This window comes from Numenius arquata, chromosome 14, assembly GCF_964106895.1.
Source record: "Numenius arquata chromosome 14, bNumArq3.hap1.1, whole genome shotgun sequence".
Taxonomy (NCBI): Eukaryota; Metazoa; Chordata; class Aves; order Charadriiformes; family Scolopacidae; genus Numenius; species Numenius arquata.
The window spans coordinates 3,324,750-3,337,251 of NC_133589.1; the positions used below are offsets into that span (position 1 = coordinate 3,324,750).

The following is a 12,502-nucleotide window of genomic DNA, read 5'->3' on the forward strand; positions in this document are numbered from 1 at the left end:
AAGACCATCGTGAGAGATTGCCAGAGTCACTCTTATTTGTAGTTAAACTTGCTTAAAACTTTATACGTACTGTTGATGCCCAGAGATAAAGATTTCATTTAGAAGATTAAATTTAATTAAAATTCCTATAATTTCCATTTATTATGGAATGAACAGAATAGTTTTATATATTTAATAAGTATTTATCAAAACTGAATTTAGACTCAGACAACACTGGTACAAATAAGAAAAAAAACCCCACCACAAGTCTTATTGCATGTGCAACACACACACACACACACACACAGCCCCCAGAGCTCTAACAACAAAGAGATCCTCACACTCTTTTCACTGCAGTGCTCATTTCACAGTAAACCTTCCCAACACCGCTGTGATGGTTTTTCTCATTTTCTACCACTACAGAAAATGTCAATTCAGTCTTTCATTCAGAAGATTGAATACCGTCAATTACCATTCTGTTTTCTAATACGGAATAAGGGGAAAAAAAAATGTGGCAACAACTTTTGAAATGAAAAAGTTCTGAATAGTTCATCTGATCTAAAGCTTTTGTGCTGCAATCAAAGTAGGGCCCAGAATAAGCACAGGTGGAAAGAATTAAAATTCACAGGTAAGAATAGTGTCAGGCATCCAAAAATGGCAAACCAGCAACATACTGGAAGCACCAGTTAGGGAGGAAAAATAGGAAGTTCTCCGTTCTATTCCTTTCCTAATAATTTTTTGCATATTCAAGTCACTGTATAAATCCCTGGCATGCACAAAACTTGAATGGAGATGGGATAGAACCCGAAAAGGTGTACCAAGAGTGTGACATGCGATCTAACTCATGAAGTATCATATCTTAGGGAGAAGAAACCACTAAAGAAATCCAGAAATCCACAGTTCAGAAAAAAAAGGTAACTAAGGCACGATATATCAGAAATCCATGGAAGTGACAAACCACGTGGAGGAGTAGAGAGAAACTGTTCTTTCCCCATCTTTTGCTACACGTGTAGGAGTGGTTCAGCAGCAAGTTATCAAACAGAAGGCTGAACTAAAAGAAGGGGTTTTCCTATATACCCCCCCAGTGAGACAAACTCATTTATACAGTATGTTGGCCAAAAGCATAAATGGACTCAAAAAACAAATCGAGACAAATTGATGGAAGGAAGGTCCAAAAAGGACTATTCGATTACATTCCAGGTGCAACTCCTGGCTCAAGAAGTTTCCGAACCCAAAGGCTGCCAATAACTGGAAGAGTACACCCAAGTATCACATTGCTGCCTTCTTGTACCCGTTTTTGGTTGTGGGTGTTGTGGGGGTTTTTTTTGGTGTTTTTTTTTTTTTTTTTTTTAATGTCAGACACAAAGCGCTCCATCCTTGGCCTGACAGAGCACAGCTGTTCGGCACCAAGCTGAATGTTTGCTGCTCGGCAGCGGTATGAAGATTTTACGAGCATTTGCACAAATGCTCGTTACTAGGACTGGCTCAAATTATTTTTGTCTCCTTTACTTTTGAAACCGCTCTAGCTTTGAAAAAAAAATAAAAATCCAGGTTGCCTTGTATTTTTAAACAATAATGAAATTATTTTGTGGAAATTATTAGTTATGACCAGCTAACACCACTTGAAGCCAGTGAAGCTTGCCAATACGTGAAAAGAAGCGTTGCAGTATTTAAAGAGCAGCTTGATTTAAGAATATCTTACATCAGTAGTTACACTATACACTATATATATTATACTATATATAAACACAACATTTCCATTTTCAATTATTCACATACTCCAGTACCTGAAGCATTCGTTATCCTAAAAATCCCACACCTTTCACCAGACGGATCAACTCGGGAGGCTGAGAGAACACGCCATAGTTAATTACCAAACATACAATGGAAACAATAGGTTTGGGGGGCACTGGTTCTTAAGCAAGGGCAGGTTCTTCCATGCGCAAACCAACAGCCAAGTCATGAAAAGATTTGGTTATTCTAGTCAAGTGTCTAGAGAGACCTTGCAAAACTACTTACAAGTTTGTATACAAATAGAAAACTCTCCTACAGCGCATTTTCTCAAAATAATTTTAAGGAATTATTACTGAATATGAGATCATAGACAACAGAGCGACTGTTAGACATGAAATATTGCAGGAACTACTTTTTAAGCTTTCACCATTAATAAGATTGCTCAACCTCATACCAAAGCCCTAGATGTCCAGCATCTATATCACTTACGGAAATCGTTGTCAGAGAAGTGCCAATTACTGCTGAGTACTTGACCGGGGGACTCCAAGTCACAGCTAACAGGCAACACTGTCCTCTCCTGTGGCTGCAAACAAGCACGAACATTGGAGGCAACAGGGAGATTCAAATCTGTTTCCTACTGTGTGTTTTTCCTCACTGTTGTTGACAAGGAGCTGGCAAAGCCTGGGGATCACAATTCATAGAGACCAATATAAATCTGAGCTAATGCCAAAAAGAGTGCTCCCACCTCGGCAAGATACGTCCAGTCCACCCTTTATGCCAGTAGAAGTGGACGGAGCAACGGAGCTATATGAAGTCAGGTCCAGCTGGACCCACAAGTTTAACTGTACCAAAAAAATACCCCACAACAGCTCAATGATCACTGGTGCCAACACAAGAGAGAGAAAGCTGAATCACACAGCCCTTAGATGGGACTGGACTTTACAGCAGCAACACTTACTGGCAAGTAAAGGAAGATGGTAAAATGTAACCTACGCTTATTTTTAGAAAACATCTCTTAACCTTCTAAAAAAGACGTTTTCAAATGCAATTTGTAAAAATAAAGTTGTCAGTGTTTGCAAATATAGTGGTGTGCGCTTTTTTTTTAAATTGCCATCTGGAGTACTGGAAAGAAGGCGATCTACTACTAACAGAGTAATAGAAAAGCAATCAGGTTTTCAGCACGCTATCGTAAAAGCATTAACAGTGGTTTTATTTGATCTGTGTCCTTGGAATGTCATAGCCAAGCACCCAATGTCGCTAAGGATAAGGTTTCCTATTACAGAGCAGCCAGTTTAACCACCAGGTACCATCAAAAGGGGCATCCTTCCTGGCAGCACAGTTCCACCCTCTCTTGTCCGATAGCTTTGTCATTCGTCTGAGCCCACGAGCCAATCCAATGAGCAAACATCACCAAAAACCATAGTCATTTATATAAAAAGTAATTTCCGCCACATCTATTAGTTTGATGTAAGGCGAGACAGACACAAGGGTAGGGGTGGGAGCAGCACCAGTTAGCCCAGTTAGACAACAAAAGGGCTCACCACCTATGCATGTATTTTCAACATTCAGATATTCCAGTGCCACCCAGGTGAGGGGAAGGTAAACAGTAAAGACAACCTACCTTCCAGCCCAACACACAAATAAGAGATGGGAACAAAGGGGAAGTGTCATTTACTTAGTCCACAGGAACACAAACATTAAGAAACATTTGGATTAGCCACTGAATCTCTGAATTGGGAGCAGCAGTGATGTCTGCTTGTCTGGAAACTCTGAAGAGAGTCCTTGTCTCTGACTGAATCCAGCAAAATGACAATAAATGCAGCAGAAGAAAAATACTCTCCCTGCAAGCTTTACTTGCAGCTAGGCAAAAAGCAGAGAGATGATGACCTGAGAGGTGACAACTGGTGCAGGACCTTAAAAAAAAAAAAAAAAAGGTTCTGAGTTACTGCTTTCAGAATTACATTAACAGGTTTCTCCTTTTCCTGAGACCATCACCCTAATATCTAGTTCATAATTAGTTTGTGCTTTCGATGGAGCAGAAGCAGCATCTGCAGTTCCAAAAGCATCCTCATCAGGTGTGGCAGGACCCTGTCATGCTGCCCTCAAAATATACTGCCCAGTACCCAGCAGATGTGCTCAGACAGAAGCAAAGGGCCTTCAACACCAGGGTAATACCAGTTCTTCACTCCCACAAAGGTGAAAACAGAAACCCATGCAATGAAGGAAATGAATTTGGAAACTCTACAGCCTCCAATTCCATCTAGCTTTTTCTCTTGTTATAATTTGTATTGAACTTGCTTTTTCAAACAATGTGCTTGCCTTTGTTCCAAAGTTTTCTTGTAAACAGTGTTAGCAGCACAGTTCGCTAATTTCCTTGCCAATACTGTTTCCAAGTAAATTATAAAATTACATGTATACTCAACCAACTGAATAAAATATAAGCTCCCAAATTTGGTCACCCAAGTGACTAAACTTCTGTCTGGAGAACATCAAAGTACATGTCTACAGTCTCCAGGGGCTAACTCATGTTCTGCAACACTAATGACTACATCACAAGAGTATTATAAGCTCTATTTTGGAACAACAATGAATATTTATCACTTACTACTGACCATTACTCCTCTTCCACTATCCACCATGATGAAGACAAATTGCTCTCTCCAAGCCCAGCCAAGAGACACCCCAAATGCAGAGAGACCACCAGAGCTGATGAAATTTATATTTAAGACACAGAAAATACATTAGTGAGAAATTAGCAAGAGTTTCATTGATTAAATGAACCTGGAACAGGAAGACCAACAAGAATCATAAGGGGTTTTGTCTTTTTCTTTTCCACATAATTCCGTGAATATTATTTTTCATATTAAAATAACCACTAAACAGTAAACGCACAAAGCAAGGATAATCAGATTTAAATACCAGTTTATCAGGGAACTTTAGCAGTTGTGTGTTAAATTTAATGGAAAAGCTCTTAATAAGCCCCAGTTCCTACAGAGTATTCTCCTTGTCATCCCTTTCAAAAGAAGCTGTTCCAGTGGGAATGAGGTTGACACTGTCCTGTGACAAACTGCTCAAGCACAGCTAGACCCCAGCTCTGAAGTACCAGATTGTGTGTCACCATCATCACCTCCTAACGAGTTACCAAATTCATTTGCACATAACCCCAAGGAAATGTGGAGTCAAGTCAATGTAAAGACTAACTTGAGTTCACATAGTGAAAAGACGTATTCCCCCTGCATATGTAGGCTATTAGAAGAAATACATTTGTGTTATAAATGACGAGACAATTGGGTCACATCAAGTGTAGCTCCCAACTAAACTGAGGAATATTATTTTCCCATTTCCCAGAGTTTGTATCCGTACCTGACTGAAACCCCCAAGTTGCAAGCAAGCGTTCTTGGTTTGTTTTTCAATGACACAACGTCAGAGACCATAAACACAACATCAGCCCAATCAAGGCATACCACCGGACCTGCAACAACGAAGCAGCAGCACTCTAGGTTTAGTATTGGTTGCAGAAATCCAAAATTCTTCTTAAAAATGGATTTCAGCACAGGCTATTTATTTTGCCCACTTTAATGTCGCTCATATTCACGCCATTGAGGAGAAACGCTCTCGGGTATGCCAAATCTTGGGTGGTGGTTTTTTTTTTTTCCTCCCCACTCGGAGGCTACAAGTGAAGTTACACATCATTTCCTGAGTAGTGCTTTCCTCCACAATTCCAGGCTTTTCAATTCCTTAGTCAATCATCACAATTGAGGCCACAGAGAAGAAAACACTCATGGATGAATTGAAACCTTGAGCCGGCCTTCCCGTTTTCAAAATGGAAACTAGCATTACCAAAAAACTCAACAGATTATACTACAGGCTTTTAAAAGCTGAACTTTTTTCTCTTGAGATTGAAATCTCCCAAACAAGCTGGTGCAGGTACCATTTTGGTGCTTGTAGATTACTTCAGTTATTTTCCTGTGCAGTTAAACTGGGTTTTTTCAAGCAGCATGCAGTTCTCATACTTGAAACAAAAAAACCTCAACATGTAGACAAGGAACATCAGAGCCACGATTCATTAACTGTTATCAAAGGAATCAAGTAGAGTAGCGAGGCCAACCCATCTGTTTTGGAAGGTATCAAAAGATTACTCCTTCAGCTACAGTCGGAAGGCATCAAAATGTTCATGTAACTCCACCAGCTGTTTCTCAGATTTGAAATTTAAGGTACACAAAAGTTTTCCAAGTTCCTCTGAAAATCCAAGTCGCCTTAAAATTCACGCTGCGGCAGCTAGTCCTGTCCCATCCACTTTCCTTTTCCAGGTGGGTGTGCTGAAGTCATGAAGCCTGTGTACTCAATACCAGAACATTAACACTACTGCTTTTCACTTCAGTCATCAAAAAGTTCCAAAAAGTTACTTTGAAACTTAGCCTCGATTAACAAGCAAAACCCTAGTTAACCGATGACTATTTACCTTAAACCAAAGCAAAACTAATGTATTTGAAGACCGTCCCACAAATGCCAGAAAAAGCTAGCGAGGCCCTGAACCATCACCTGTACTAAATGGAAAAGTAAATTCTGTATCATAGATTTATTTCATTTCAGCATTTTGTTTCTAACTAGGGTTTCCCGAAGCGGGGGATGAGAAACAGAACAGAGTAAGGAAAGGACTCAGCATTAAGAATATATCAGAAAAGCGAGAAGCTGAAAACTCAAAGCGGAAGCTGACACTAACGTCAGTTCATACTTAGCACCTTTATTTTTGAAGATGTTTCAGGTTCAATTCCCTGAATCAGTTCGTTCATTCTCCGTAAGCTGCACGGAGTGCCCAAATACTACTGCAATAAGCACTTTAGAATTATCAAGCACTATTGAGAGAGTAGTAATCCTCCTCCTTCAGAGAGAAGTTTAGTCATGGTTGGAAAATGAAAATTGACCATTTAATCCCAGAGATTTACACCGCATTTCTAACTCAGATCTCAGTGCTGTAGAAGCTTAACAGAACCATTGTTTGACCATGCTGAGAACCGTGTGGAAAAAGGGGCTAAGGTTGCTGCAGCTGTACTTCCCCGACGTCAAACAGATTTATATGCTATTCGATAGGATCATTTTCATTTCACATTGTCCATGTATTATATATATATATATATAAAAATTCATCTTATATCCTTTAAGTTAGATACATGGTGATCTCGGCTCCATTTAGTCTTAACGGATGGTCATTCTAGTCTGAACTTTCTGAAAAAGAACCTGTAGTCTAAACACTTTATTATAGAAAGAATGGCAACCAGGCTCACTTGACAATTTACACCATCAGGCACTTGTGAGACCGTCAAAGCAGCAAAATAATTTTACTTGAAACATTTTACAGTTTTCCACAGAACAAAGTTTAATACAAGAAAGTATTACACAATTACCCTAAAATAAACGTACTGACAACATCAGTCTGTTTCGAAAGCCCTGTAATTCTGTCTCGGTATTTTGATTTCTTCTTGATGATTATGGCAGAATACCAAGGTGTTATCAGGTTTCTTTTAGATGAGCAAAAAGCAAACAGAACATCTACTGCCTTCTCCACACACTCCACTCTCAGACCTCCTTCCCACCAGAAAAGTCATTTAGTTCCCTTTGTTTACTCTCCCTCCTCCTGCATATTCCCTCCATGGTGACCATTCCCAAGCCATTCCCTAAAACCTATGGGTGAAGGGTAAACCATACTCTTATATGCAAGAGCCAGCTCTGTCATCCAGAGAAATAAGAGAAGGAGGAGAGTGACAGATGCTGTCCTTGTACCTAGAAGGGCAGCTCAAACTCACACTCCCAAATCATGAACCACAAGGCCAAAAGGGTGTTCTGTTGAACCATATTTAAGAAGCGTTGAACCACTTGAAAAATACTTCCAAATTTTAATTTGATGATTAGGAGGCTTAAAGGAGGTTGTTCTGCTGACTGTTGTTCAGCTGACAACAGTCCAAGAAGTGTTGTTAACTACTGGTCTTGAAATCAGAACACCTGACTGCTACCTCGCGGACTTGGATTCTACTCCAAGTTCTGCAAATTTCCCCAGAGCCACCCAGCAGACAAGTGTTTCAAGTGCCTAACGCAGCCTCCCCTGCTACAACACGGAGACACTTACCTGCCTCTCCAAAGCACACCAAATTCTCCTGCTGAAAGCTCTATACCTTCCACATATACAAAATACTACAATAACTAGTATCACTTCGACAACTTAGAGGAAGGAATCTCAGATTTTTCTTCTTTTTCACAAATCGCTTCCTGAAAAGCCTCTGCTACTACCTTCAGTCAGTACAGTAATAAATAGATAACTGGCAGTACCAAAATAAGCATTAAGACCTCTAAAATAAGGCTACTTATTACTAGGTGTATACATAAAAACTCATCACACTCTTTGCTTCGATAACACCAGTGAAAGAAAAGCTTCTGAGCGTCAACTTCCCTGCAGTTAATGGGCTCCTGCAATACACGTACAGGCTCCTGAAAATGGACTAAAAAACCAAGGAAATTAGTCAACAATTTTCCTGTTCATTAACGGCAGCAAAAGCCCTTCATGGAATAGCAGCATTCTTAAAAATAAGAGTCATTGTGTGTGTATGCACTTATTAAAAAATCTGAAACTGCAGAAGTAACTCGTTATCTTTAACTTGCACAGTTCCCTTTCCTTTAATTTTCTAGGAAATCTCACAGAGCCTAAAAAATCCATACCCGCATAAGAACGGAGACAGTCCTACAGAAAAACTCAAGCAAGAAGGTAGCAGTTCTTTTAAAGAGAGATTATGAGTACGAAGAGAGATATATTCTTAAGTGAGATTCCTCTGCATCTCCAGGGATTTTCTGAAATACAATCATTTCTACCTGCACAGGGCATCAAAGCTCATTTCCCAGGAAGAAACAGTATTTGTCAAAGCTGATTTTCCTTAACTGTCTGCAAACCAAAGGCTCTACCTGTAGGCTCTATCAGTAGCCTTTATATTCTCCAGTCAATAGAGAAATATACTACCAGCACTGTACAGCCTGCACAAAATGTTTCATGCCTGCACGCATTGAACAAAAACTTTTTTGCAAATGTACCAAACCCAAGTTACTTCCATTTCACAGCTACGCTCGTTAACATCCCACGCTACCCAAACTCTAAGGGCCCTGTTTCTAAAGATGTAACACGTAACAAACACTCGCAGCCACAGCATCGATATTGGGACCCATTTCTTGTCCCACCTCCAGGTACACAGACCCTTCGGCACTTCACAGAGGCACAGAAATTCCTCCTCATTTCTTCAAGTTTTGAAGTTTCTCCAGTTCTGACTTAGAGGATGCTCTCATAATGTTTTTTCCAGAGCACAAGCCACACCTATATCCTCTTTCCTCTGCGTTTCCACAAAGCTTTTCTCAATCCCCTTCGCAGGGAAGTTTCTTTGGAGCCCTTTTTCTATCGAGGCCTTCCGACGGGTAAGGCTGGAAACCCCCCCAGCCGAGCCTCCCGCAGCCCCGCGGGCAGCCGCACAAAGGTACCCGCCTTCCGAAGCACCTGCACCACAGAAAACCCCCCTTCTCCGAAGGGAGGGAGCCGCCGCCGCCCCGGCCGAGCTCCCGTCCGATTATGGGCACGGCCCAAACGCCCAAAACTGCGGGATGGTCGGCGCCGGCCTCCCTCCACCCCCGACCGCTCCCCTCTCCCCGGACCCAGGCCCGGGCCCCCTCCCGCCCCTCACCTTGAGGATGTTCTCGTAGATGGTGGCCCGGAACTCCAGCAGCGCCTTCTGGTCGAACTCCCGGCCGTGGATGATCCGCATCTGCTTGAGGAAAGTGGATTTGCCGCTCTCGCCGGCGCCCAGCAGCAGGATCTTGACCAGCCGCCGCACGGCCCGTCTCTCCCGGGCCAGCATCGCGTCGATCTCCCGGCTCCGCCGCCGCGCCTCCCGCTCCGCATCGCGGCTCCGCTCCTTGCCCTCCCGCCGCGGCTGCTCCCCGCCGCGCCCGGTGGCCTCGGCCGGCAGCAGGCAGCGGCTCAGGGTGCGCACCACGCCGGACATGGCGGCTGCGGGACGGCGGGAGCGCTTCACAACGCCGCGGAGACCCCAGCCAGCTCCGCCAGCATCGGGCGGAGGCCACCGAGACGCTGGGACCCGGGAGGAGGAGGAACAGGCGCCGCAGCCGGGGGCTAAGGGCCGGGACCGCCCATTCCCCTTCTCCCGGCTCGGCTGGGCGACGCTGCGGAGGGAGGCGGGTGCGGCCCGGGGAGGGAGGCCGGCCGGCCGGGGGGAGGGGTGGCGGCGGCGGCGGCGGCGGGGCGCGGCCCACAGGCCCTGCCCGGGGAGGGGGCACCGCCGCCCCGCTCCGAGCGGCGAGGGGCTGCCGCGGGGTCGGGGAGCGGCGAGAAGGCGCCCCCGAGCCCCTCGGCCCCGGTTCAACCGGCGGCCGCCTCCGGTGCCGCTGAGGCGCGGGGGGACGGCGGAGCCCCCGGCCCCTTCAGTCAGGGAGCGCCGCCGCCTGCGGAGGGAGGTGCCTGCCCCGCCCTCCCGCCCCGCCAGCGCCGCGTCCCATTGGGCGGCGGGAGTGTCGGTCAACGCCTCCCTCTTCCAATTGGAGAAGCCGCCATGTGGGGCGGGGCTAAGCGGGCGGCAGGGCTCAAGGCGAGGCGGTGCCGTGAAGGACAGCGCGGGGGCGGGGACGGAGGCGGAGCTTCCCCGCGGGAGGCGGGGGATGCACCAATCAGAGGCGAGGGGGCGGGTCTCCGAGCGAGGTGATGTCGAGGGGGGCGGGGCCTGGGCCTCGCTGTGGAGAAGGCGGGTCCGCCGCGCGGGGCGTGACGTCACGTGAGGCGGGGTCTGAGGCGGCGGGGGCCGCCCGGGGCTGTCGGTAACGGCGACATCTGTGACCGCCGGGGACGGAGTTAGTGAGGGGCCGGGGGAAAACCCAAACATCGGGGGTGACTCCATACCGCAGCAGGACGGCTGTCAAGCTGCAAAAGTCGGGCAGTGACATAAATCGCGCCGTCGGCACGGTGGAGGGGAGGGGTGTCCTCCAGAGGGACCCGGACAGGCCGCAGAGGCGGGCCCGTGCCAGCCCCCTGAGAGTCAGCCAGGCCAAGTGAAAGGTCCTGCACTGGGTCGGGGCAATCCCCAGCACAAACCCAGGCTGGGCGGAGAATGGACTGAGAGCAGCCCTGAGGAGAATGACTAGGGGGTGTTGGTGGATGAAAAGCTCGATACAAGCCGGCAGTGTGTGCTGGCGGCACAGAAAGAGCCTCATATCCTGGGCTGCATCCCCTGCAGCGTGGCCAGCAGGGCGAGGGGGTGGATTCTGCTCCGCTTTGCTGAGACCCCCCTGCAGTGCTGCCTCCAGCTGCGGGGCCACCAACATCAGAAGGACATGGACCTGTTGGAGCGGGGCCAGAGGAGGCCATGGAGATGCTCCGAGGGCTGGAGCCCCTCTGCTGTGAGGACAGGCTGAGAGAGTTGGGGGGGTTCAGCCTGGAGAAGAGAAGGCTCCGGGGAGACCTTAGAGCCCCTTCCAGTATCTGAAGGGGGCCTACAAGAAAGGTGGAGAGGAACTTTATACAAGAGTATGTAGTGATAGGATGAGAGGTAATGGCTTCAAACTGGAAGAGGGGAGATTTAGATTAGATATCAGGAAGACATTTTTCACTCTGAGGATGGTGAGACCCTGGCCCAGGTTGCCCAGAGAGAAGCTGGATGCCCCATCCCTGGAGAGGTTCAAGGCCAGGTTGGATGGGGCTTGGAGCAACCTGGTCTGGGGGGAGGTGTCCCTGCCCAGGGCAGGGGGGTGGAACGAGAGGAGCTTTAAGGTCCCTTCTGACCCAAACCATCTTATGATTCTATGATAAATGTGTCATCGCTGACATCATCAAACAAGTAAATGCAGCCAGGGCACTTCAGCACCTGTAATGCCTTATTAAGGCTGTTTTTAAATTCATACAGGGATCTGTCTCTGCAGGCCACAGCCTGAGGCCTGGCTGCGCCTGGGAGCTGCTACCAAGTGGCTTCAGCCTGTCATGGCAGGGGCTGGGGTCCAGCCTGGGCCTGGGAAGTGGCGCGGGGCTTCTGCCCTCAGCCACAGCACACTGCAACGCCCTGCGAGGAATTTAATTTCTTGATTGACGTTGGGTGTAATAGCTAGTAAAGCATATTGAAGCAATCTAGTGCTGGGTTGATGATGACGTGGGGATTAAAGTACCAAAGTACACATCTGAAAGAAAATCCCCTCGGTCTCCTGATTAGGTACTGGAGGAAATAAAGAACATTTTTCGGAAGCAGCTGGTATGTGATCACCTAGCAGTGGCTGGGATCCCAGACCTTCTGGCTGCAAAATGAAATTATAAAAGACAGGCATGTGTCCTGTTTTACGAGATTATATGGTCCTTTCTGTATCGCTTCTTTTGTCGGTGCTTCCAATTCATGCTGTAAACATCTAATCCAGTTTAAGCTTCACATAACTTGCCCTGCCCCAGGCCTGTACCAAGCACTGGGGCAAGTGACACAAATACAGAGCACTGAGGCAAATGACTAACATGACTGCGATTTCATAGAAAGTTAAGGATGTTAAGAAGCCCTAAGATGCCCCAAAAGTTGAGGGGGTCGCAGATTTAGAACAAAACCAAAAACAATTAAACAAAGCCTTTAATGAAGTGAGGATCCCGTGTGAGTATTAATCACAGTGAGATGCTGCTGTCAGCGCTCCCCCAAGGAGCAAATCTTTTTCTCCTTAGCAAGAAGAGACACTTAAAAACACCTTGTGCAGCTCTCCTCCTGGCTTCTGCACAAGA

At 46.2% G+C, this 12,502-nt stretch overlaps 1 protein-coding gene across 2 annotated transcripts in view; it reads right to left on the reverse strand.

Moving 5' to 3' along the window:
- GNA12 (G protein subunit alpha 12) overlaps positions 1 to 9,903 on the reverse strand; it is a 45,398-nt gene extending 35,495 nt beyond the window's left edge. The window contains exon 1 of one of the 2 annotated variants that reach the window (XM_074158689.1): positions 9,429 to 9,903. In XM_074158689.1, coding sequence (XP_074014790.1) covers positions 9,429 to 9,749 — 321 coding nt within the window. In that variant the 5' untranslated portion in view covers positions 9,750 to 9,903. The remainder of the gene's footprint in view (positions 1 to 9,428) is intronic. The other variant, XM_074158690.1, reaches the window with a different exon arrangement.
- Positions 9,904 to 12,502: the final 2,599 nt, after the last annotated feature.